At 46.9% G+C, this 22,869-nt stretch overlaps 1 protein-coding gene across 14 annotated transcripts in view; it reads left to right on the top strand.

Annotated features, from left to right (window-relative positions):
• MEF2D (myocyte enhancer factor 2D) overlaps nucleotides 1-22,869 on the top strand; it is a 222,597-nt gene that overhangs the window by 158,561 nt on the left and 41,167 nt on the right. For 11 of the 14 annotated variants that reach the window (XM_061605602.1, XM_061605603.1, XM_061605604.1 and 8 more), the window contains exon 4: nucleotides 19,553-19,690. In XM_061605602.1, coding sequence (XP_061461586.1) covers nucleotides 19,553-19,690 — 138 coding nt within the window. Of the gene's footprint in view, nucleotides 1-19,552; nucleotides 19,691-19,839; nucleotides 19,975-22,869 lie in introns of all 14 variants that reach the window. The other 3 variants (XM_061605597.1, XM_061605599.1, XM_061605606.1) reach the window with 1 other exon arrangement.

Below are 22,869 nucleotides of genomic sequence, written 5' to 3' on the forward strand. Positions count from 1 at the left end.
TTGCAGTCACAGTTGCCGTCATTGCTGCTTCTCAACACACATCCCAGCCGCCACACAATCTCCATGTTTGCCATGGGAAGTCAGCTATGTCTTGCTGGTGCTGATTGTTGGGAAGTGACTTGAACCAGTGAGGGGTGATAGACGGAAAGGCAACCTATTCTTCCCTCTGCTAATTCTTCCTCTAAAGTGCTTGTTGTTTTTGCAGGCTTTACTCCTCCCCTTCCTCCCTTCTCTTCCTGTCTTTGTTCTAAGTTAGTTAGTAATGGCTCCCTGAGTGCAGGTGCATGGCTACTTCGGCAAGTATGACTTTACCTCTTTGTAGTAATAAATCTTTTATTTAATTACCAGCCTTAATAGACCAGTTATTTCTCCACTCTACTGCGGTATTGCTTGTGGAAATACAGCTGTTAAAAGACACAAGAACCCTGTCTTCCCAATGCCAATTCTAAACCACATGGAAGAGATGCTTCTTCCCTTTCATGTTTGTGGGTCCTCTTTATGCAGTAAGAGAAGGTTTTCTTCAGGCATCAGTTGTATGTTTATGTTTCAAATTGGATTCCCACGCCTAAGATGTTTCTGGTCCTGTCAAGACATTTGTTTGAGGGAGAAAATAGTTTATGCCTGTAATTAATATAGTATAACTTTAATTATCCTAAATGTTTTAGGTATCCCCTCCACATCCAGCAAAGGCTTGGAAGTTTGGGTATAGAAGTGATATATAGTTCCCACATATCTGAACAGGGCTAGATTCTGTCACTTTAATTCAGACTTTAACATGCAGTGGTCAGAAAAGAGATACTTGATTTTAAAACCTAAGTTTTATTACTGATTATGACTGTCTTGTCGTATTGCTGACAACTCTGCAATACTTGTCGTATTACTAAGCAACTCTGGAAAAAGTTTTAGGCTGAAGAGTGCTGTAAAATGCTTTATTTTTCTGTTGGTTGTATAGTATGCAAAATTAAAATCTTCATGCTTCAGGATAGTGGGGTTTGGTTAGGTTCTTGAAGCAATGAGTTGTGTTCATGGGTTAGCAAAAATAAAAGTAAATTGGAGTCAACAAACCAGAAAGAAGCAATCTTTTCTTTAAAAGAGGGCTTGGAATCCCTTTGAATATAATGCTGGATCAATCTAGTCCAGCATCTTGCTTCCCGCAATGGAAATTACCCCCCTTCTAGCGACACACACAAACCATCTCCCACTCTCTCCAAGCAACCTCACCACTTGCATTTAACAGAAGCCGTATGAATTCTCTCTTCTCCCTACCCAACAAAGCAATCCACACATCTCTCTCTCTCTCTGTCTTTCTCTCTCACACATATCTACCCACCCCCAACGTCCCCTTACAGCCCCCAGACCTCAAGAAGGAAGCCAACGCTCAAGCAACCAATAAAAAAGCAAAGGGCTTACCTCCTCATCCAGGAAACCTACAGCTGATTTCTCTCTTTCAGTTCTCTCCTTTCTCTTACACACAAATTAAATAAAATCAATGGCTGCTGCTGCACCCCATTTTTTAACTCGGCTGCAAACTTTCTGAAAATGAGGGAAGGGAATGGCCAGCAAGGTGCAGAGTCCGAAACAGGAGGAATGATTAGCTGTGGAAGGGTGGACACAAGCCCTCCCCCCCCTGTTTATTATATTTTCTGGGTCTCTTGATATGCGAGCGACTCCGTTAGCTCCTTAGCTAAGTTAGCTACTAACTGTTTCCCTCCCAGGAGATAGAGAGCAGAACCATAAACTTCTACTAGGAAGCCTCTCAGTTCCATGTTAGTCTTGGCCTATGGCTTTGGAGGTTTGGGGTTTTTTGGCACAGGTTCTTAGCAGGGCTATGCCCTACTTTACCCTTCAGACCAGCCTCCCCTGTCCTGCAGCTCTGCCCTTCTCCCTTCCCTCTGTCCTGCCTTTCCTTTTTTAAACCTTAGGTGTTGGTTGAGGTCGCTGGCAGATGTGTCCATAATCTTTCTTCCTCCATGGCTGGGAGGGCGGCAGGCTTGGGGCTGACGGGCACTGCAAAACAAAATACTGAGCCAGCCAGCTCTTTCAAGGCTCCAGCACTCGCCATGCTAATTTTTAAAATTGCTCACCCCAGGGTGAGAGTGACAGTGAGCTCTGCCAACCCAATGTTGGTTTTTGAGTCATGGGGCCAATGACAGCAGCAGAGTCACAGTGGGGTGATCCAAGCCCCCTCAACTTGCCCCTTCACTGCCTTATACTGAGCCAGGCCACTGGTCCCTCTAGCTCGCTATAGTCAGCCCTGGCTGGCAGTGGCTTCACAGCATTTCAGCCTGGAGTTGTTCCCAGCCTGGAGTCTCAGATACAGGCTGTAGATCAGTGGTTGAGCATCTGCTTTGCATGCTAGAGATCCCAGGTTCAATCCCTGGAATCTCCAGGAAAGACTGGGACATCCCCCAAAAAATATTGAGCTCAGTGGACGAAGGATCTGACTTGAGAGAAGGCAGCTTCCTGTGTCCCTACACAAGCATGCCTGGTGTAGAAACACTTCCAGGGTCATTGCAGTGGCGATTGTGAAATGAATGCACCCTGCGATGGAGATTGGCTGGATCTCAGTACTCAGCCTCCCTGGTGCCTGTCCACCCCTTCCTCTGATTTCTCCCTCTTTTTCTGTAACGGCTTTGCCAGCACAAAAGTCTTCTTTTCTGCATGTCCTGCATTCCAAAGAGTGGGACAGAGCTGAGATTGGAGCAGTCGCTTTGTCACCTTTCAGTGAAGAACAGTGTGTGGGCAGCTCCCTTTATGCTTGGCAAGATTTAGACAAATGAACGGTTTGGCTGGGTAATTATTGACATTACAAGTGAGCAGAAATTAAGGCACGCAAAACCTTTAGTCATTCAATTTATCTGCTTGAGATGGCGTGGAAGAGGACAGTGGTGGAGGGCACATGAGCGCAGGGGAAGGGGAAAGGGAAGGCAAATGTTTCAGGGCGAATCATTTTTTTGGGGCATGAGCAGCACAATTCTGACCAGGCTTTTTGTGCAATCTGGGTATCGATTTGAAGTGCTAGTTTTTGTTTTGTTTTTCACTGAAGTTTTTTATTATACTTTCTGACCGATGAGAGCTACTCCTCTGGAAATGGTCTGGCCCAAAGTCACCCAGTGAGCATCATGGCTGAGTGGGGATTTGAACCTGGCTTTTCTCAGCACTAGTCTCTAACTGCTGCACCAGACTGCCTTTCCCCTTCTCAGGAGGGAATATTGCCCCATTCCTTATAGGCCACTGGATGTCACATCTGTCGGGAATGCTTTGATTTGGATTCCTGCATTGTGCAGGGGGCTGGACTTGATGGTCTTACAGGCCCCTTCCAACTCTATGATTCTATGAATCTAGTCAGGATGGATGTCAACTATTTCTATCGGATGGATCTCTTTAGACCACTGAGTTCTTCTGTCTACTGTGCCACTCCACTGGCAGCAAGCTGGGAGAGAAGAGCATAGATGCTGAGCATCCCTGAGCCCACCTTTCACTGGAGTTTCTGCTGTTGTCTCTCTGCTTTGTGTGGAGATTCCATATTCGATCCATAGCACCTCCACTTAAAAGGAGCTCGGTTAGCAGGGCTGGGCTTTGAGACATTACAGAGTAAATGCCGTTGGGCTGAATGAAGCAAAGCAGTTGTCCAGGAGGAAGGAACCCTTTTCAGCCTGAGGATGGAGTATGGGCAACCTTCCAGGACCACATAGCCATGGGTGGAGCAATGGATTAGAGTCACAGAGTTGGAAGGGGCCTATGTGGCCATCAAGTGCAGGAATCAGGAATGCTTAATGCAGGAATCCAAGGGAAAGCACACCCGACAGGTGGCTGTCCAGCTGCCTCATGAATGCCTCCAGTGTTGGAGAGCCCACCACCTCCCGAGGTCATTGGTTCCATTGCTGCACCAATCTAACGGGAAGTTTTTCTTGATGTCCAGTTGAAATCTGGCTTCCTCTAACTTGAGCCCATTATTCCGTGTCCTGCACTCTGGGACGATCGAGAAGAGATCCCGGCCCTCCTCTATGTGACAACCTTTCATGTACTTGAAGAGTGCTATGATATCTCCCCTCAGTCTTCTCTTCTCCAGGCTAAACATGCCCAGTTCTTTCAGTCTCTCCTCATAGGGCTTTGTTTCCAGTCCCCTGATCATCCTTGTTGTCCTCCTCTGAACCTGTTCCAGTGTGTCTGCACCCTTCTTAAAAGTGCGGTGTCCAGAACTGGATGCAGTACCCAAGATGAGGCCTAACCAGTGCTGAATAGAGGGGAACTAGTACTTCACGCAATTTGGAGACAGTACTTCTGTTAATGCAGCCTAAAATAGCATTTGCCTTTTTTGCAGCCACATCGCACTGTTGGCTCATATTCAGCAATAATTCCAAGGTCCTTCTCGCATGTAGTATTGCTGAACGAAGTATTCCCCATCTTATAACTGTGCATTTGGTTTCTTTTTCCTAGGTGTAGAACTTTGCCATGAAAAGGGGGGTATAGCATTAGGGGTATTGACACAAATTCATGGCACAAAGCAGCAACCAGTGGGAGGAAAGCACTCTCCAGAACCCAGGTCCCCCACTAGAGAGAAAACCCTTTTAGACAAGACCGAAAAAAGGAGAGGGGCAGAGGAAACACAGACACATAGGATGCATGCAGGGCCGTTTGACTGCTGAGGGGTCTGCGAACTCCTTCATTCACCTGTTAAATTTCATTCTGTTATTTACAGCCCAATGCTCCAGCCTATCAAGATCACTTTGAAATAATTTCTTTCTGTCTTCCAGGGTATTAGCTATCCTTCCAACTTTGAATCATCTGCAAATTTGATAAGCATTCCCTGCATCTCCTCATCCAAGTAATTAATAAAAACTTTGAAGAGCAATGAGCCCAGGACCGATCCCTGTGGTACCCCACTTGTTACCTTTTTATTAATTATAGATTAATTAATTATTAATTTATGAATCACCTTTTACATATATGTTTCAAGGCGATTTATAGACAAATAATAGCCAAACTAGCCTTGAAAACAGTACAGAAAAACCTGAAAATATGTTTAAAAATGCTACAAAATTATCACTTAAGGCAGAGACCTTTTCATCCGGCTGGGAAAGCTTGTTGAAACAAAAATGTCTTCAGTTGTTTAAGGAAAGTACAGATAGTAAGCGCCTGTTGTATCTCAACAGAGATGCTACCTTCCTGCCATGCAAAAGTCTCTATATGTGTACACACCTACCTCTTTCCTCTGTCCAGACAAGTATTATCATAGTTCCTGGGCACATACCAGCCACGTGAACCACTTGGAGAGGGGCTGGAGCAGGGCTGGTGAGGGGGTGTGGCCTGGTGATGGGTGTGGCCTGGTGAGAGTCCAGAGGGCCAGATAGAGAGGCCTGGAGGGCTGCATTTGACCCCTGGCCTGAGGTTCCTCTAGCACTGATGTATTCCTTTGCCTTGCCAGTGTTTAATCCTCTTAGCTCACCAGATTGAACATATTTGTTGTGGCCTGAAAGCATTGCCTTCCTCTCCTCTTTATGGTACAAATGCTTCAAATGCCTTCAGTCCTTGGCACTGGGAGGAACCCTCTGTTGCATATCACACATAAACAAAAGAGGCTGCCTCCAAAACATTAAGCAAGGGCAGGGTTACGGGTTCTGATTTTCACACCAATTCTTGTGTATTGGAAGAAGAGAAAACATTTGCACCAGTGTCTGCTTTGTGAATCTGACACATGCATATAATCTTTCCTCTTTCAACAAGCCTTTTAAGTTGAGACCCATCCCAGTCTGCATCTGTGTTGGAATTGCTTTTTAATATGTTCTTAAACTTTCTTTTTAAAAATATTTTTAATCTTAGAAGATGTTTTCATAGCTTTTAAAGAACATTTTTGAAGATGTTTTGTGTTAATGTTTTTTAAAGTTTGTTTTTATGATGATTTCATGTTTTTAATACTTTTGTTTGCCACCCTGGGCTCCTGCTGGGAGGAAGGGCAGGATATAAATTGATGATGATGATGATGATGGTGATAAAATTTCTGTGTGTCTCACTGGGACCACATGCACTTCCGGAGCTGAATCCCACTACTAGTTCATTTTGTGCAAATGAAGCACAGTGACATTTGTTTTCTTAGTCTGCAAAATTCTATTCTGCATTTACTAGCTATTCCTAGTTTACTAGTTAAAGAACAGGGAAGAACTATGCAAGACATCTGCCCATCTCCCCCAACAGAAAATCCCTGGGGAATCCTACTGAGACATCCCCCTTCGTAGACTTCACTAGGCATGGCCCGTCCACTTCCATGGCTGTCTTCCCAATCAGCTTGCTTTATTAGAAAGAAGTGAAAACCAGTGTTGAATTCCATGCCCACTGTAACGTTCAGTGGCTTTGCTGTTCTTTCCTGGCGAAGGAAGCCTCACATTTTCAAAAGGAAGATGCAAAGCTCCCTCCCTCCCTCCAGTGTGCTCTCTTCCTTGCTTCCTGTCGGTTGATTGGTCCGTCAGTCCTGTACCTTTTAAGCCAGACAGTTTCAAAATGTAGTCCAGGTAACTCAGAGCTTCTTTGGAACCTTGTCTGGAGTTCCTCGGTGAGGAGATTTTTAAAAAAAGGTGGACCAGCTTCTCTGAAAGAGATTTTGGGCCACTCCTACAGCACTCTCTCTCTCTCTCTCTCTCTCTGTGTGTGTGTGTGTGTGTGTGTGTGTGTGTGTGTTTTCTAGGGTGCTTAGGAAGAGAGGAAACTGCCTTATACTGAGCCATCAACCTCAGTATTGTCTACACAGCCTTCCCAACCTGGTGCCCTCCAGATGTTTTGGACTACAACTCTCATCAGACCTAGCCAGCATGGCCATTTTGGACCTCAAGTCCCGCCAGCACATCCAAGTATAGCTGGGGAGCACCAGGTTGGGGAGATGAAGTGGCCTTATGCTACATCAGACCATTGGTCTCCCTAAACAGCTCAGATCTGTCAACTCTGGCTGGTAGCACCTCTACAAGGTCATTCTAATTGGAGCTGCCAGGAATTGAACTTGGGACATTCTGTATGCAGTCCATGTGCTCTACTATGGATCTGCTCCTGTTTGCTCATGGCATCCTCCAGGGCAGGTAGAGCATCTGAAGTTGCATGCAGAAGGTCCCTGGTTCAGCCCCCGCGGCATCTCCAGGTAGGGTTGAGAAAGACTCCTTGCCTGGTACCCTGGAGAGTTGCTGCCATTCCTTGTGGACAGTACTGAGCTAGATGGACCAATGGTCTGATTCAGGATAAAGACTGTGTCCTGGGTTACAAGCTGTCATGCTCTAGCAGGTATCCTCAGGCCAGGATCCCACGCCAGCTAGTTGTAAGCCTCCTGTCCGAAACACCCACCAAAGAGAGCTAGGATGGTGGTGCAGCAGTGTCAAAACAACCCAAGGTCAGTCCAAGACATAATTCAGAGGCACAGTCAGGCAACAGTCCAAGGTTAACAACAAAGGGAATCCAGGCTTAGTCAGAGCCAGAGATCAGTGTTGTTTCCATCAACTGGAAGTCTGGAAAGGGAGGCCTTATATGCTCTTGCCTCCTAGAGCATACCCTAAGCACAGCTGCTCTCCATAAGGATTGCTTGCTGTCAAGGAGACCCCTGACTCCCAGGTTACCTGATGACACACATACTATTCCATTGCTCTCCGGTCTGGACCTGAACCTTTTGGCACTGGTGTTCTCAAGGGCCAAGGAGTTGCTCTTCTGCCTCCTCTGATACCGAGGGTCCTTCATTAGACCTGCCACCAAAGGGTCCCTCAAGGGGATCCCCTGCACTGATTCTGGGGGATCCTGCCTGCTCCTCAAGGTCCTCTGTCTGGATGGGTAGGTGTGTCGGGTTCATCCTCCGAGGACTCCGTGTCCAGTATCAGGTCAGGGCTAGGCATGCTACAAGCAACTCTCATTCTGCGGTTCTTTTCACCAAAATACCTGGCGTGCTTTGTCACCTGTGACCGTTCTGCCCTTCCCATCCTCCACAGTTGCCTGTTGTGGCCGTCGTGCCTTGCCATTTTTGTCAGCCAAAACAGGCTGTCCAGAACAGAGCTCATTGTCTTGTTCACCTAACATGCAAGAGACTGCAACTGCCTTGCAGTTCTCCACAACGTAATCTGCAGGGGTTTGCTCTTGTCCATTTTCCATTCTGAGATGTAGGGCAGGTGGAGGGAGAAAAGGAAAATCCATTGGCAATTAAAGCTTTCTCTCTCTGTGCAAAGTGCTAAGCAAATGGAAGGCTGGTTTAAAAATAAAAAAGAATGAATGCCCCATTCTGAAACTTGGGAGATCACTAGCATTGCTGTTTCAACTTTTCATTTTCTTTGGCTCAAACACTAGAGGATAGCACGGGCTGTTGAAATACAGGTGTGTGGTTTTTTTGCTTTGGTCTTCTGTAACAGTTTAGGGTAGCCTTCCCCAACCTGGTGCTGTCTAGGTGTTTTGGACTACAACTCCCATCAGCCCAGCTAGCATAGCCTCGGAGTTGGAATCCAAAACGGGGGGCTGATGGGAGTTGCTATTGTTATTATCACCACTACCACCAATTTAATTATTACTCATCCTTCGCCTTGTGATCCCAGGGTGGGTTACAACCTTTAAAATACAATCTTAAAAACAACGTAAGACAGCTTACAATCACAAAACCAGCCAAAATAGGATCGGTCCTAAACATATAGTCCAAATTAAAACAGCTGGAGGGCACCAGGTTCGGGAAGTCTGGTTGTTCCTTGAGGGTTGCTTTCTCACTTGATGAATTATCCCAAGACTAATGAGTCCTTTGCTGGCTTCAGTCTCTAATTTGCTTATGCTGCTGTTTCTGTCTTTTCTAAAATTTCTCCTCCTTGCTCTACTTCAGAGATCTTTCACAGGCCCTTGACAGGCTCAGGGCCTCCTTGGCGCTACCCACCTGACTCTTACGACCTTGTGCCACCTCTGACTCACCCACTGGACTCCCACACCATCCCTTTGGGCGAGTTCATTCCATGATAGTATGCACAAAGTGGTTTGCGTACATTAGCACAGTAAAGCTTACTAGAACCCTGTAAGGGAGGCCCTAATAAGGGAATAAAAAGAATTCTGTTGGATTGCAGCAAAAGTCCAGTCTAGTCCAGCATCCTATGTCCCACAGTGGCTAGCCAGATGATTCTGGGATACTCCCAAGCAGGGGGCGATGGTCATCCCTTGTAGCTTGTCCCCACATCTGGTGTTCAGTGGTAGACAGCCATGGGACATGGAAGTTAGCTATTACGACTAATTCCATCAATTTATATAAGCCTTTTTTCACAAGAACCCAAGATTCTGCTTCTGGGTCAGTTTAAATGCCCATCTAGACCAGCATCGCCTTTTCCAAAGTGGCCAGCAGATGCCTCTTCTGCCAAGCCCACATCCAGGGCAAGAATGTATTTTCTGTGTTCACCGCCCAGAGAGCTATTGCTAGTTGGGCGGTATATAAGTTTAACAAATAAATAAAAATAAATAAATAAAGAAGGCAACAACCCGCCAGCATAGTCTGCTCTCATCCCCTGCCTCCCCCCCCCGGCTTATCATCCCCTTAGCTCTGATGAGAATCTCTGGCTGAAAGATTTATTTAATCCATTTATATCCTGCTTCTCCACAAGATTTGAGGCAGTTTGTTTAAGGTCACTCAGTGACTTCATGGCTGAGGGGACTGGGCCCCCTGTGGGGTTCCAGCACAGGTCTGGGACCAATGGTTGGCCATGCTGCACTTGACCTGGCTGTGCTGCCACTTACTGTCATCCTCACCAGGCCCTCAGTTGACTGTTTTAGGGGTGGGTGGGTGGTGCTGCCGCTTTTGAGTGGGAGCCAGCTTTGACTCTCATCTGTGGTGGCTGCCCACCATTTTAATTTACTCCAGATGTAATGGCCTACCCCATAGACCTAGAAAATCTTGGCTCCACTGCATGCACATTGCTAAAATGCCACCCGTGGGTCTGGCAAGGAGAGTGGTAAGTGATGTTGCTGTTGCCACCATAGCAACAGCAGCAGCAGAGAAAAGTATGCAGTTAATTTGGAGGGGGGATCAGTGGCACCTGAAGCCACATTTTGGCTGAACATCAGGAAAAACTTCCTAACTGTCAGAGCAGTACGATATTGGAGCCAATGACCTGGGGAGGTGGTGAGCTCTCCAACACTGGAGGCCTTCAAGAGGCAGCTGGACAGGCACCTGTCAGGGATGCTTTAATTTGGATTCCTGCATTGAGGCAGGAGTTGGACTCGATGGCTTTATAGGCCCCTTCTAATTCCACTATGCGATGATTCTGTGATTCTGGTGCTAGCCCTGTCCAACATTTGCTGTATATAATCCTCTTAACAAGTAGTCCTGCAAAACTGTAGGGTCACAGAGGCCCACAATTCAGGATGGGGACTTTTGTATTCTTCCAAGGGCTCAGCTCCCCAGTTCAGGAGTGGTTTATGGGACTGGGATTGGTTCACAAGTGGCTCACTGTGAAATGCTTGGACCACCATTTTGTTGTGGGCAAAACGGCACTGCTGGTGAAATCAACCTCTGTGCGCTTGTTCTAAGTGGATCTCATGGCTTGGCTCTGTGCAGGCAGTTTGTTTGGGTCGCCAGTTTCCCTGCAATCTAACACCTGGTTGAGTCCTTGGCTGTTGGGTTTCTGGTCCTTGGAAGGGGAGAAACATTTCAATGCAGGGGCGGGGAGCCTTTTTCAGTCCGAGGGCCGCATTCTCTCCTGGGCTAGCTTCCCAGGGCCCACATGCAAGTGGTGGGCGGGGCGAGAAGCAAAACTTGGCAGAAAAATGAGTGCAAATTTTACTTTTGAGTTTCTACATACGCTCACCCATACCCCTCAGTCCTCCATCCAGGGAAGCATCTGTTCCATCCGGGCAAAAACACTCCAGGCGGGTGGAAAGCAGAGCACATGAGGGGGATGACCTGTGATTGGGTATTAGCTTGGGGAGGGTTCCAAGGGCTGGATAGAAAGGCCTTGAGGGCTGCACTTGGCCCTTGGGCCTGAGGCTCCCCACCCTTGTGTAATCTCTGAAATGGAGCACTGAAGGAAGATGTCACTTGTACAAATGGATTTCACTCTCGACACGCATTTTCTACAACCAGCAAAGTCCTGCCTGCTGCAAGAGAAAAATGCAGAGGTTTCCCTTCCTTCCTCCCCACCTCCCTTTAACTGGGTGAGAGTGGGTGAGTCCCCTCCGAGGGGCACCTCAGTGACCACGTGCCTGCCAGTTTGAGGCTTGTGCTGGCTTTGCATCTCCTGTCACTTTTGGTTTCCTTGTGGCCTGGCCAATGTGCCAGATTCTCCTAAGCAATGTCAGTGGGTAATTTCAAAGGTTACGATTGTGCTGGTTGTTTATAATGTTCCGTCTATAGTGCCACCTATGTTCATGGTGCTTTACAGCAGCCTTTGCCAACCTGGAGCCCTCTGGATATTTTGGACTACAGTTTCCATCAGCCCCAGCCGGCATGGTAGGAGTTGTAGTCCAAAACATCCAGAGGGCACCTGCTTGAGGAAGGCTGCATTACAGAGTAACCGAAGCTTTAGAAGCAAGGTCTGCACCTCAAGGAACTCACAGTCTAGCCCAGGGAATGCTGCAGCTTTGGAGGTGGGGGGGGGCTGCATTGAGCAGAGAAAGGGGGGCGGGAAGCTCCATTGTGACAGGCACATTTTGAAGGTTTGCCATGGTGCTTTAGGGTGAAGCCTGCCCCTGGGTCTGGTGCGAGAGGTTCCATGAATCCAGTCATGGGATGGCAAGGATCTCAGGAGTGCCAGAGCAGATGAGAGCTCAGTGGAGCCTTCTGAATCCTTGCTTTGTGACCCTCTCTCCAAAGGCTCTTACAGCAGGGGTGGGGAACCCTTTTCAGCCCAAGAGCCACATTTGTTGTGAGCAGCCTTGACTAGAGGCAAAGGTGGGTGGAGCAGTAAATGTGATTCTTGCCTCTTATAGAGGAGGCAACAGTCAAGTCATGCACAATTCAGTGGTTCCTGTGCGCACCTCTGTCCAGCCACGCGTGTTAAGAGGGATTATTGTAGTTCAAGGAACATTCCAGCCAGGGAAAGCACTCCAAAGGGGTGGAGCAGGTCCAGGGAGGGGTGTGCCATGGGAAGAGGCAAGGCCTGGGAGAGTTCTGAGGGCTGGATAGAGATCCCTTGGGGGGGGGGACACACATTTGGTCCCCAAGACTGAGGCTCCCCACCCCTGGTTTAGAGTGATTCTCATTTCATTTTCCCTCTATAAGGGGAGGGGAGGCTGAAGGGTGGGGATTTCCTTGTTCATGGCCAAGTGGGGATTTGAATTTAGGTTTCCCCCATCCACTGCACTAGCTGTATCTGTTGCTGCCTTATCAACAGCCTCTGAACCCCCCAGATTCCTCTGTGGTGGGATCTAGGAAACAGCAGGCTTTCCCACTTTTTTTCCCTTTGGTGTTTGCTTCTGTTGACACTCTGCTCGGGTTACTGACATAAAAGTACTTTGTGTCTTTCTGTCGCGGAGCATGTTGCTTGTAGTGGCTGCCAGCTGGAATGGACTAGATCAGCCCAGCCTTGGCTCCTTTCTCCCGCCCTCAAGCCTGCTGCTCAGAGACCTGGGCCGAGCTTGTGATTAGCGGGGCCTCGGGAATCCACAGCCTGCATTGCACTCGGCTGAGGCCCGTATCTGCCGCCTGAGGCTGAGCTTCCAAACGCTGACCCGTCCTCTGTGCTCAAAGAAAGAAACACGAGCAAAGCTGGACAGTTGTTAACTAACTGGCAGGTCCTGTCTTATGTGGTGCTTGACACAGTAACAGAAGCAATTTAGAGAGAGAAAAGATTTCTGCCCTGAGCTCGCAATCCAAATGTCAGTGCTGGGGGTGGGAATAAAAGAGAGATGCAAAAGGAGGAAGGGATAAATCTGAGCACATATAGAAAACTCAGCAGTGGGGACCTCTGGCCTTTAGGCTCAGTAGGAGTCCTGATGAGGCTCATGATACCATATTCCCCAAACTGTGCCCATCTGCCCAACACCTGGTTTTATGTTTGATGTCAGCTGTGGGGCAGGTAAAGATGTGGCTGGGATTGGCTGCATTAGAGAATTCCACATCAGGAACTCCTTAGTCAGCACCAATCAGCTGATTGGCGCTGAGTGTGACCCTTCCGAGGAGCTCCTCTCAGCACCGATCAGCACTGAGAGGAAACCCCCTTTGAAGTCTGTTTGCAGACGGTGCTCCCTCTCAGTGCTCATCCCCATCTGGCAATGTTGGCCCACGAGGTGGCAGAGATAAGTATCCTGCTGGGTGGACATAGTTACACTGGGGACATGAATGAGCTTGCCTTATACAGAGTCAGACCATTGGCCTACCCATTGCCATCTTGTACTGGCAGCGACTTTCCAAAGTCGCAGGATTTTATTTATTTTTATTTATTTAATTTAATTTATATACCGCCCTAAGCCCGAAGGCTCTCACTCCAGAGATGCCGAGGATTGAACCTGGGACCTTCTGCCTGCGAGGATGTGTGCTCTACCTCTATGTCCCTCTGAGTTAAGCCTCTCTTGCTGTGTTGGAGAGGGACATCTGGCCTCTGTATCTGTAGGGAGCCGGAGTTAGTCCTGGCATGACTGGGACTGAAGATGGATGGAGCACTGGAGCAGAAAGCAAAATCATTCCCAGTCCTGAATGGGAGCTGAGGGCTCTGTGTGAAGGAAACAAGGACCAGCAAATAGAGCAAAATTGGCAGGGACCATGCAGCGGAGGGGGGGTGAGAGTGAGGAGAGAAGAGGAGCAGACTGCTTCCCTTGGCCAAGAGTAAATAGCTACTAGAAAGCCGAAGCAAGCCTTGGCCATTGCCCCAACCTGGTCCCCGCCAAATGTAGTTGGAGTCCAACTCCCATCACCCCAGCTAGTAGGGCTGATGGTCAAGGTTGAAGGGAGTTGTGGTCTAACAACAGCTTGAGGGCCACAGGTTCCTTACCTCCTGATGCTGGGAAGCATTTGTATCTAGGCTGCATCAGGAGGAGCCAATGAGTTCCTTGGGAGACAGAGCTGTGGTGGGACCTGGAGGAACAAGATTTCCTATTTTCCTTCCATTCTGGGGCCTTGAGTGGCTCACCAAAGATGGTGGGTGCTGGCATTGGATCCCTCCCTGGCAGAGCTGTGTGGGTTACCAGCTTGAGACAGTCGGTCTGATGTTCCTTCCTCCATCACGTTGTGTCTGGCCACCATTTGGAAATTGCTTTTGCTCAGCCTTGAAGTTCTCGGAAGCCTGACCTTCTGCTGGCATTGAGCTTTCCAGTGCACAAGAAAGAGGTTCTGTGAATGCTGGCTTGAAGGAGATTATCTGTGAAGATGGCTCTTTCCATTGCACTTCCATTCTTAGCTGTATTTGCATTTCGCTGTGAAAGAAACACAGTCACTGGAGCTCTGTCACTTGGGGAGGTGGATAAGTTTGGGGAACAGTTCTCCCTTGTTAAAAGAGAAGTAGGTTGCCGACCATGGCTGAGTTTGTGGCTTTGAAGTATTTGCTATAAATTTATTTAAATAATGTTTTATCCTGTTCTTCATCAAAAATAAAAAAGGCTCCCAGTGTGGCGTACAAATCACTAAAATGATGATAGTCCTTTGCAATCTAAAAAAGGAGGGAGGAGGAAAATGGAGGAGGAAAGACATCAAAGGGAGATGGATTGGGAGGGAGGAGGAAATAAGTAACTCAGGTTCAAGTTCTTAGTTACTAAGGAAATCACCTCTTTGATCTCACATTTTTCCTCCCTGTGTAAAGCCTCGCAACTCACTACAGCTATTCCTACCCCTGCTTTTTTCTCTTTCAACAGTTTCAGAAATGGGGCTAGGGAATGCTGTCAGAAATAGGAACTGCAGGTGTGTTTGTCTCAAACCAGGCACTGTCCAGTGGGAAAGTCTTCCGCATAAGTCCTGTTTCAAGGAATGGGCATGGTAGTGCTTCTTTATGCACAGAACACATTCATTTCAAAGAAGATAAGACCTTGGCTTTCTGGGTCAGGCGAATGGCCCATCCAGTCCCTCATCCTCTTCTCACAGTGGCCAACCAAATGCTCCAATGGGAAGCCCACCAGAAGGACCTGAGTGCAACAGCCCTTTCCCCACATGTGCTCTCTAGCAACTGCCATTCGTACATCAAAATATAAAAATATTATTAACTAAAAGTGCGCACGCAAAGGACACATCCTGCTCCGACTAAAAGATGAACACCAAAATAGGCGCAAAAGGCCTGGGTGAATAAAAATGTCTTCACCTGGTGCCTAAAGATTGATAGTGATGGCACTAAGTGCATCTCTCTGTTTCACAGTTGGGGAGCCATCAATGAGAAGGCTTGATCTGGTGTTGACCTCCCTCGGAGGGGGCACATGGAAAAGGGCACGAAATGACGAATACTGAGTAATTTCATTTGGGGAGAGGTGATCCCTAAAGTATTGGGATCCTGAGATGTGTAAGGACTTTATTGGTTAAAACCAGCCCTTTGAATTGAGCCTGGAAGCCAGTTGGCAGCCAATGCAGTCAGGCCAGAATGGTAGCCCTTGATAGCCATTGATACCCTTACTATCCTCCATAAATGTGTCTCCCTTTTAAAGCTGTCCAAGTTGGTCTTCCAACATCAAAGGGGCTTGTACAGGAGAAAACATCTCATTGAATGGTGCCTTTGCTCAGTAAGGTGCCAAAGCTTCTCAAATCTTTTTAATGGCTGAGTTGAAAGCTGTGGCTATATTTCCAGTTTGTGTTTGCTTATGGCTAATAATAATATAATAATTAATATCCCGCCCTTCCTCCAAAAGGAGCCCAGGGCAAGGGCTTTTGGGTGGGTGGGGGGTCAGCCCTCTGCCTTCAAGTTTTCGGCTCACTTTTCTCCCGTGTTTTGCTCTGGGGGTTGCTGCTGATATGCTACTGCTGGTCCCTAATGACACCATCTCTGATTGGCCACCTTGATCTACCTGGTTTCTGTTTCTTGATGTTTGGCCACAGCAAAATGCTTGGAACATGCAATTCAATTGGTTATGAAAAATGACATAATCTGATTTGTGGGAGATCACTCCTGAAGATGGATGCAGTTGTCACCGGTTCAGGGTCTGCAGTTTTGGATGGCCTTGGTAGCCAAGTTAAAAGTGGGGACTGCCCAGGTTCCATCCCTTTCCAAGGAAGCACCCCCCTCCCCTGTCCCCTCCTGTGAGGGAGCTTGGTTTGCCTGCTCTGAGGTAAGGATCACCAGGTGCTGTGCTTCTAAGCTACCAAAAAGTCCCCACCCTTCCTCCTAGCCATGCAACTGTTGGGATGATCCCCACACAACCACCTCTGCAGGTTCACAGTCATCATGTTGTTATTATTTGTTAGATTTGTTACTCGCTGTTCTGCACAAGGTGAATTCAAAGTGACTTACAGTCAGTAAAAGATTGAAACACAATTCAAAGTTAAAAGAAAAAACCCACCCCCTTAAAGAGGCTACAGCATCAGTACCCCCCAAAGCCCTCCAGACTTAGGACCCAGAGTGTTGCAAGCATGCAAATTGGCAGCCAGAGCACTTTTATCAAGATATGAGTACTGACCCCTCATTTTTTACCAAAAAAGCATTGTATTAAAAGTGCACGCACACACACAGTTTTTTTTAAATTTGGGGTCACATCTACACCATACGTTTAAAGCACACACACACTGCTTCCCCAAAGAATCCTATGAACGGAAGTTTACCCTCACAGAGCGACAATTCCCAGAATTCTTTGGGGGAAGCCATGTATTTTAAATGTGCCTTAAATGGCTGGTGTGGATATGACCTGGATTTTCCACATAATTTAGATACTGCTCTGTTCAAAAAGTCTTCTCCATAAAAATTTAAAGTTTCTTTTTAATTACGCCTTTTTATTGTGTCTTCTGACCAGAGATGCAGCCATATCAGTCGGGGGTATTCTAGGTTTTCACTCTGAATTTTCGCCTACTGTTAAAAAGTAAATTTTGAGTCCCATTACTTGTGCAAATACAAGGGGAAATATGCAGAATTCCACCCAATGACTCATTCAGAAATACAAGTAGCAAGTACAGTAGGGCCCCGCTTATACGGCAGGTTAGGGACCAGGCCCCCACCGTAAAGCGGAACCCATTGATAATGGGCCGCATCGCGCAAAAATGTCGCAAAATGCCATAAAATCGCAAAATCAGCTTTAAAACGGGGCATTTCGCCTAATTGAGAGCCACTGCATCAGCGGAACGCTGCAAAACGGAATGCCAGTAAGCGGGGCCCTACTGTACAGAAACACTGGGATAAGCCATGGATCGGGGTGGGGAGTCTGTGGCTCTCCAGGTGTAGATGGACTCCAGCTCCCATCATCCCTCATTAGTGGCCAGACTGGCTGGGACTGATGGGAGTTGGAGTCCAACAACATCTGGAGGGCCACAGGTTCCCCTCCACTGCACTAGTCCCTTATTTTCAAATGTTATCAAAGTTACTTTTTAAGTTAATCATTGTTAAAATTAAGTAATGTTATGTGTGTTGAAGCATAAGTATTTACTGTATGTTTTAAGTATTTATGTTCTGGTTGTTTGCAAATGATTCCCTGCCATATTAGCTCTCCTCACCATGCCACGTCTGGCTATGGGCCTGATCTAGATGGTCAGAGAGTGTGTCCTGCCTTACAGAGGACAGTCCCATGTTTGAAGGGCAGTCTAGTGTAAGTCCAGTTTACAGAGAAAGAAGCAGGAATGGCCTTGAAGTTGGGTGGGGTAGGATGTGTCCTTTTTATGTTATTGCAGAATGAGCACTTTTAGTGAATAATGCCCTTGTATCTTTCGATGCATTTTAAATTTTGTTATTGGATGTGTTTTTAGAAATTGCAAGTTGCTTTGTAGGTTTTTTTGTAGTAAATGACAAATATATATATAGTTGCCCATCTCCTGGTCACTATTGAAATATATATCTATTTAAAGTAGAGTCATTGGGTCGCATCCATCGTTAGTCATCCTCAGAGTAGATCCATTGGAATCAATTGGTTTGTCACATCTATAATATCAGTGGGTCTACTCTGAGGATGACTAATGCTGGATGCAACCCATTATTTCTAAATCTAAGCCATATAGCCGTACGTTTTTGGCATATGCAACTTTAAAGCTTGGGGGGCAATGCCTAAGGGGCCAGCCTCCTCAAATAGAACCTCTAACTTGGTGCTGGAGTTAAAATGGTTAGTGCTGTTTGGAAAGGGGAGGGAATCTTTTTTTAAAAAAAATCATGCCCCTTTCAGTTTCTTATTGGCATGAAAAGAGATCAAGTCTTCCAGGAAACATTGCAGTGTTGACTTTTAAAACAAAATTGGCAAGTGATGATCCAATAATATGGACTAATTGCTTCTGGTATTTTGAAAATACAATGATTAAGTGTGGCTGAGGAATGCAGTCTTCAAATTGGCTGCCGCGCATGGAACCAAAACTTCTTAGACATCAGATTTGATGGAGGGTCCGTCCCCCCCCAGTCTTAATGACGTGCATCCCGCTTGCATATGAAATGTGTAATTGCTTTTCTTCATAGTGGTAGGTGACCCTTGAGAGAGAAAAGTGCAATCCTCTCTCACAGTTCTTTAGTGCTTTAGTAATTCTGGAAATCTAAGATCAAATCCCTGATATCAGCATCAAGTCTCCATTTAATCCCCACCCCCCATCCAAGATTTATGGTCCCTAGTTCAAACCAGCCCCGGTATTAGTTGCTTCAGAAGCCGGTGGTGACCTCAGAACTGGAATGTCTGCAGTTAGAGGTTGCCACTGACTTCTGAAGCAGCTCACTTCTGACATCATTACTCCAAACCCTGATCAGGAGTGCTTTCAGACCATGGTTCAGCAAACTGGAATTGGAAATTGTGGCTTGAAGTGAGTTTGCAAATTGGTTTGTGCTAATCCTGATTTGGCACAATGTATGAACAGACAAACGAGCGTTACTGCCATCACTCTTTCCCTCCATGGTGGCTGCACCTAGACATAGGAGTGTCAAGTAAATGGAAAATGAGAACAGACAAGCTATGATGCCTGGTTTGCCTGTTGTATGTTTGGAAGTACAGCCAGTGGTGTGTCTAAAACCTGTGGTTACCAGAAGCTACTGAGCCCTCTACGTGGTCTCTTGCAACATCCATCCCTTCTTCCCAACAGCATACTTGGCCAGTCATAATAATGTGTGCTCATAATAACCATTCTAGCCTGATTTGCACAAAATACTAACCCATGGTTGGTTGGTTTGATTGTCTGAACCCTGCCCCAGCAGCTTAACTATGGTGTATTTACTGCCAACAAACCACAATCTGAAGCCATTGTTTCTTTTAATTATGGCTTGGCATTACATGAGAACTGACCACCCTTTTTTAACTGTGGTTTGTTTGGCCACCACCGGAGACTTGTACCAAGCTACAAAGGCATGAGGCAAGAGCAGCTGGAAAACAAACCAAATGTTGGTGAAACAAAGCCATGGTTTGTTTAATCACCTTGTGGGACAACTTACGGTTGTTTGTTAAACAAACCATGCTTTAGCGTTGTGTGCAAACAAGATTGCTGTTTTCTCACTCTCCAGCTCTGGTTTTAGCCCAGGGCCTAAACTTCTCCTGGTTGTGCTTTCAGACATTAAGAAAGAAAGGTTTTAACGGTTGTGACAGTCCGGAGCCTGACGGGGATGATTCCATCGACCAGAGCCCTCTGATGGAGGATAAATACCGTAAAGCCAGTGAGGATCTTGACATCCTGTTCAAGCGCTACGGTGTAAGTAGCATGTCACCCCAGGCCAAAAATCCTTCATTGTCTCTTTTTTCTTTTTTGTTTGTTGTTTGTTTGATTTATCCCTCCCCTCCCCACCCAAACCACCTTCTCCCTCTCCCCCCTTCCTGCCCCTTCCCCTGGCCACGTAACAGGCGCTGAACAAGAAGCATAGAGAGTGTGAGAGCCCTGACGGGGATGACGTGTTTACGTTGACGCCTCAGACGGAAGAGAAATATAAAAAGATTGATGAGGAGTTTGATAAAATGATGCAGACTTACAGGCTCACAGTGAGTAGCGGCTGGTGGCCCTGCCAGTGCCTCCCCCTCCTACCTGCCCCATGGATAGGGTTGCCAACCTGCTCAGTTATCTTCATCTTCATCATATAAATAACAATCCTATTTAAATGGGCATTGTTGTGCTAAGCACTGGTCAGGTCAGCTGTCCTGAATGTTGGTGGCCTGGCCAGAATTTCTTACTTAGTTTTAGAACAGAAGGAGGCAAAATCAGGAAGATGGAGTGGGTTTCTGAGATGATTTCTCTTCTTTATATGATTTAAAAAAAAAATTCCCTAAAGAAACAACAAAAAGATGGTACCCTGCAAGGGAAGTGGTTCTGCATGTATTCAGCAGCATGCTGTCCTGCCCTTAATATTTTTTAAAAGCTGCTTCCCATCATAATGGTGAAGCACTCTGCACATGCTCAGGGGTGCTGGGCCCATAAACTCATGTCGCTGCCATTTCTTTTTCAAAATAACAATAGCCAGTTCCCTTCATAAGGGAAAGGCACTCAGCGCATGCCCAAATTCCAGGGTGTTTTAAAGTGAAAGTTGGCGGCCCTAACCCATGAAGGGAAAATCTTACGGAGGGGAGAACCTTGCATGGTTGTGCTTTTATGAAGCCTCAGCTAATTTGCACCCTAAGGCAAAGGTTATGAGAAGTCCCTCTGACGTTTGGAAGGCAGTGCAAGCCTGGTTGCTAAGGAACAGGGCAGCAAGAGGAATGCTTAGTTATGCCAAGGCCTTGCTAGGCTGCACTGGGAGTCTGTGTGGAAGTGGACCCTTGGAAATACTTCCGAAGTAAAACCATCGTATAAATAGCTGTCCCATCCCCTCAGCATAGGAGTGGGACGAGGGCATTTATTGCATTTTAAACATCTATTTTTTCTTCTCCTTTCATTAAAGCAGCCTTCCCCAGCCTGGTGCCTTCCAGACGGCTTGGACTCCCATCTCACATCAGACCTGAGTGTTGCCCATGCTGGCTGGGGCTGATGGGAATGGTAGCCCAACAGCATCTGAAGCACAGGAGGTTGGGGAAAGGATCTCACTAGCAACATTTCAAAGCGTAGCACCACAGAGATGCAAAGGAGCAAGGCAATATCAAACAGCATGGCAAAATGTTATCGTAATAATATCGGCCAGTACATATTGTTTTATGGATAGTATCTGCTTCCTGTGGATATGGGAGGGAAAAGGTGGAGCTTGTCTCCTTGCCCTGTCGGCAACAGACTTAAGGCTTCTCATCAGAACAAAAGTATTTCACTCTCTATCCTGACGTCTATTTGAAAAAAGAAACAAGCTTCCCACAGGCGTCTGGTTGGCCACTGTGGGAACTGGATGAAGGGCTAGATGGGCCCTTGGCCTGATCCAGCAGGCGCTTCTGATGTTCTTACTAGATTTAAACAACTCTGATGCCGATAGCTGGATGGTGCTATATCTGTAACAGGTGCACATTTATTTATCCAAGGAAATATTAATCCAAATGGGCTTGATGACCCCATTTTTCAGGGGAATATCTTAGGGAGGTGGTGGTGGTGGGCAATAATAACACAGTCCTTTCTTAAAAGAATCATAAGTACCTGAAGGGCTGTCACATAGAGGAGGGTACAGATTTGTTCTCTGCTGCCCCAGAGGGGAGGACTAGGTCTAATGGTTTTAAGTTGCAGGAGCGTAGATTCAGATCGGACATTAGAAGGAACTTCTTGACAGTAAGGGCAGTTCGGCAATGGAACCGACTGCCTAGGGAGGTGGTGGGATCCCCTTCTCTGGATGTCTTCAAGCAGAGGCTGGACAGCTATCTGCGGGAGATGCTCTAGCTGTGGATTTCCTGCTGTGAGCAGGGGTTGGACTCGATGGCCTACAAGGCCCCTTCCAACTCTATGATTCTATGGAGCTATCACCCTGAGAAAAGCAAGAGCAGGGTGCCAATAATAAGACTCAGTCACAATAAAACAGCAGTTTTAAAAACTGGAAATAAGCGGGCACAATCTATCTGAAGTTAAATATGCATCTTTCAGTCCCTTGGTGTTCAGCAGGAAGAGACTTGAGCATGTGCTTCTTGGGTAAACTAACTCCAAATCCTCGGGCGAACTAACTCATAACCCAAGCACAGCCCCTGCATTCTCAAGATTTTAATTTGCCTTGCTGGATTGGCTTGATTTATACCTGGCTGACTAAATCAATCCCAAGCATTTTCAAGAAGAGGGACCAAGAGCCCGAGTCAGGGGCTTGCTTGAACAGGTCAAATGTGGAGTCTGGGTGGCTCCAGAAGGGGATCGACAGGTTGCCATTCCATAAGAGAGTGGACATGCTTAGCTGCCTAATATTGGGCAATGCACTCCATCCTAGCAACGTGCTGTCTACTCCGGTCTTGCTAATTTAAGACCCTCCAGATGTTTGGGACTACAACTCCCATTAGTATTGTGCTGGCTGGGGCTAATGGGAGTTGTAGTCTGGAGGGTGGCCAGGTTGGCGAAGGCCGGTCTACCCTGATGGCAGGACGTCTCTAAGGTCATTTTCCCACTTTCCTACCTGAGACATTTTTGATATCTGCCAGTGAGCTCCTCCCTAGAGACCTGCCGCTGAAGTATTCCTAGAACTCCTTGCCCACTTAGCTAGGGTTTGTGATCTCAAAGTAATAATCTCAAAACAGCTCCCTCAGAAATTTGGTTGCCTTTCCGCAATTGTGCTGTGAAAGAACACCCTCCCTCCACCCCACTTCCCTATTTCCTTCTCTTGTCTTCTCCTTTTTGTTGACTTCAGTGGAATTGGGCAGGGGTGGGGAATTCTTTTTGAGCCTGAGGGCTGCATCCCTTCATGGGCAGCCTCCAGAGGCCACGTGCTGGTGGTGGGTGGGGTCAGAGCAGAAGTGTGTGGACCAAAGGCAAAAAATAGGGCAGAACAATGG

Source organism: Rhineura floridana, chromosome 22 (assembly GCF_030035675.1).
Source record: "Rhineura floridana isolate rRhiFlo1 chromosome 22, rRhiFlo1.hap2, whole genome shotgun sequence".
NCBI lineage: Eukaryota > Metazoa > Chordata > Lepidosauria > Squamata > Rhineuridae > Rhineura > Rhineura floridana.